Here is an 882-nt window from a genome sequence, read left to right as displayed (position 1 = left end):
ATAATTAAATTGTTCCCTTCGGCTCGTTAAACTAAGTGAACAGTTGGAACTCGTAAAAAACAAGAGAACGTGTGAAAGTCTGTCCATCTTTAACTGTCCATCTTTAACTGCCATTCTCTACTGGCCAAACCTCCTCATGGAATACATCCTGAGCGACCAAGAAATTGAGAGGGAAGTCCAGAAAAACGAGGCCTATTATTCGGTCATCGAGCTGAACGATGTTCTGTACTTAAATAACAAGCTGTACCGGAAGATAGAAGCCTTGCGGGGCCTGCACAACTTGCGGACGCTCTACCTGAACAACAATGGTTCGGCAGGGATGTAGAAGCGGCAGCCGCAGATGCAGCCTTAGTAATTGTGACCGTGAGAGTGACACGCACACGCGAGCCCCTCCTAAACACACTCCTCGTATGCGTACCACCCGTTTTTATAGTCCTGGATAGGATTTCCGGACTGGACTCCTGTGTGAACCTTATTGCGTTGTAAGTGAACAGCTGAGCGTGTCCCCTGCGAGAAGGGAACATCCGGCCGCTCTGGTTTTGAAAAAGGTCTGCGTAGGGGTTGCGTAGAAGGTGCGCAGGGGCTCTCCGTGTTACCGCGCTACCGTGCCACCGCGTCACTACAATGCCGCCCTACTACCTTACCACCATACAATCCTACCGCTCCACCGCGAAGGTACCTGAACTGCAACAAAATTTCGAAGATCGAGAACCTGGGCTGCCTAACCAAACTGCGCATTTTAAATCTGGAAGACAACAACATTTGCGTGATCGAAAATCTGGGTACGTCTTCACATGTGTGTGCCCCCTTACCCGTTCGAAAATATTTAAGAAGGTCATACACACAGGGAAGTGTCATTTGGTGTGGGGAGATTTTTTCTTC

The 882-nt window shown here is 49.0% G+C and overlaps 1 protein-coding gene across 1 annotated transcript in view; it reads left to right on the top strand.

Moving 5' to 3' along the window:
* Positions 1-136: 136 nt before the first annotated feature.
* PCYB_121590 (phosphatase 1 regulatory subunit) overlaps positions 137-882 on the top strand; it is a gene marked incomplete at both ends in the record, with an annotated part of 997 nt that continues 251 nt past the window's right edge. The window contains 3 exons of the mRNA XM_004223490.1: positions 137-308; positions 434-482; positions 676-782. Of these exons, the coding sequence (XP_004223538.1) occupies positions 137-308; positions 434-482; positions 676-782 (328 nt within the window). The remainder of the gene's footprint in view (positions 309-433; positions 483-675; positions 783-882) is intronic.

Source organism: Plasmodium cynomolgi, chromosome 12, assembly GCF_000321355.1.
Source record: "Plasmodium cynomolgi strain B DNA, chromosome 12, whole genome shotgun sequence".
Lineage (NCBI taxonomy): Eukaryota > Apicomplexa > Aconoidasida > Haemosporida > Plasmodiidae > Plasmodium > Plasmodium cynomolgi.
This window is presented reverse-complemented; position numbering and strand designations above follow the sequence as displayed.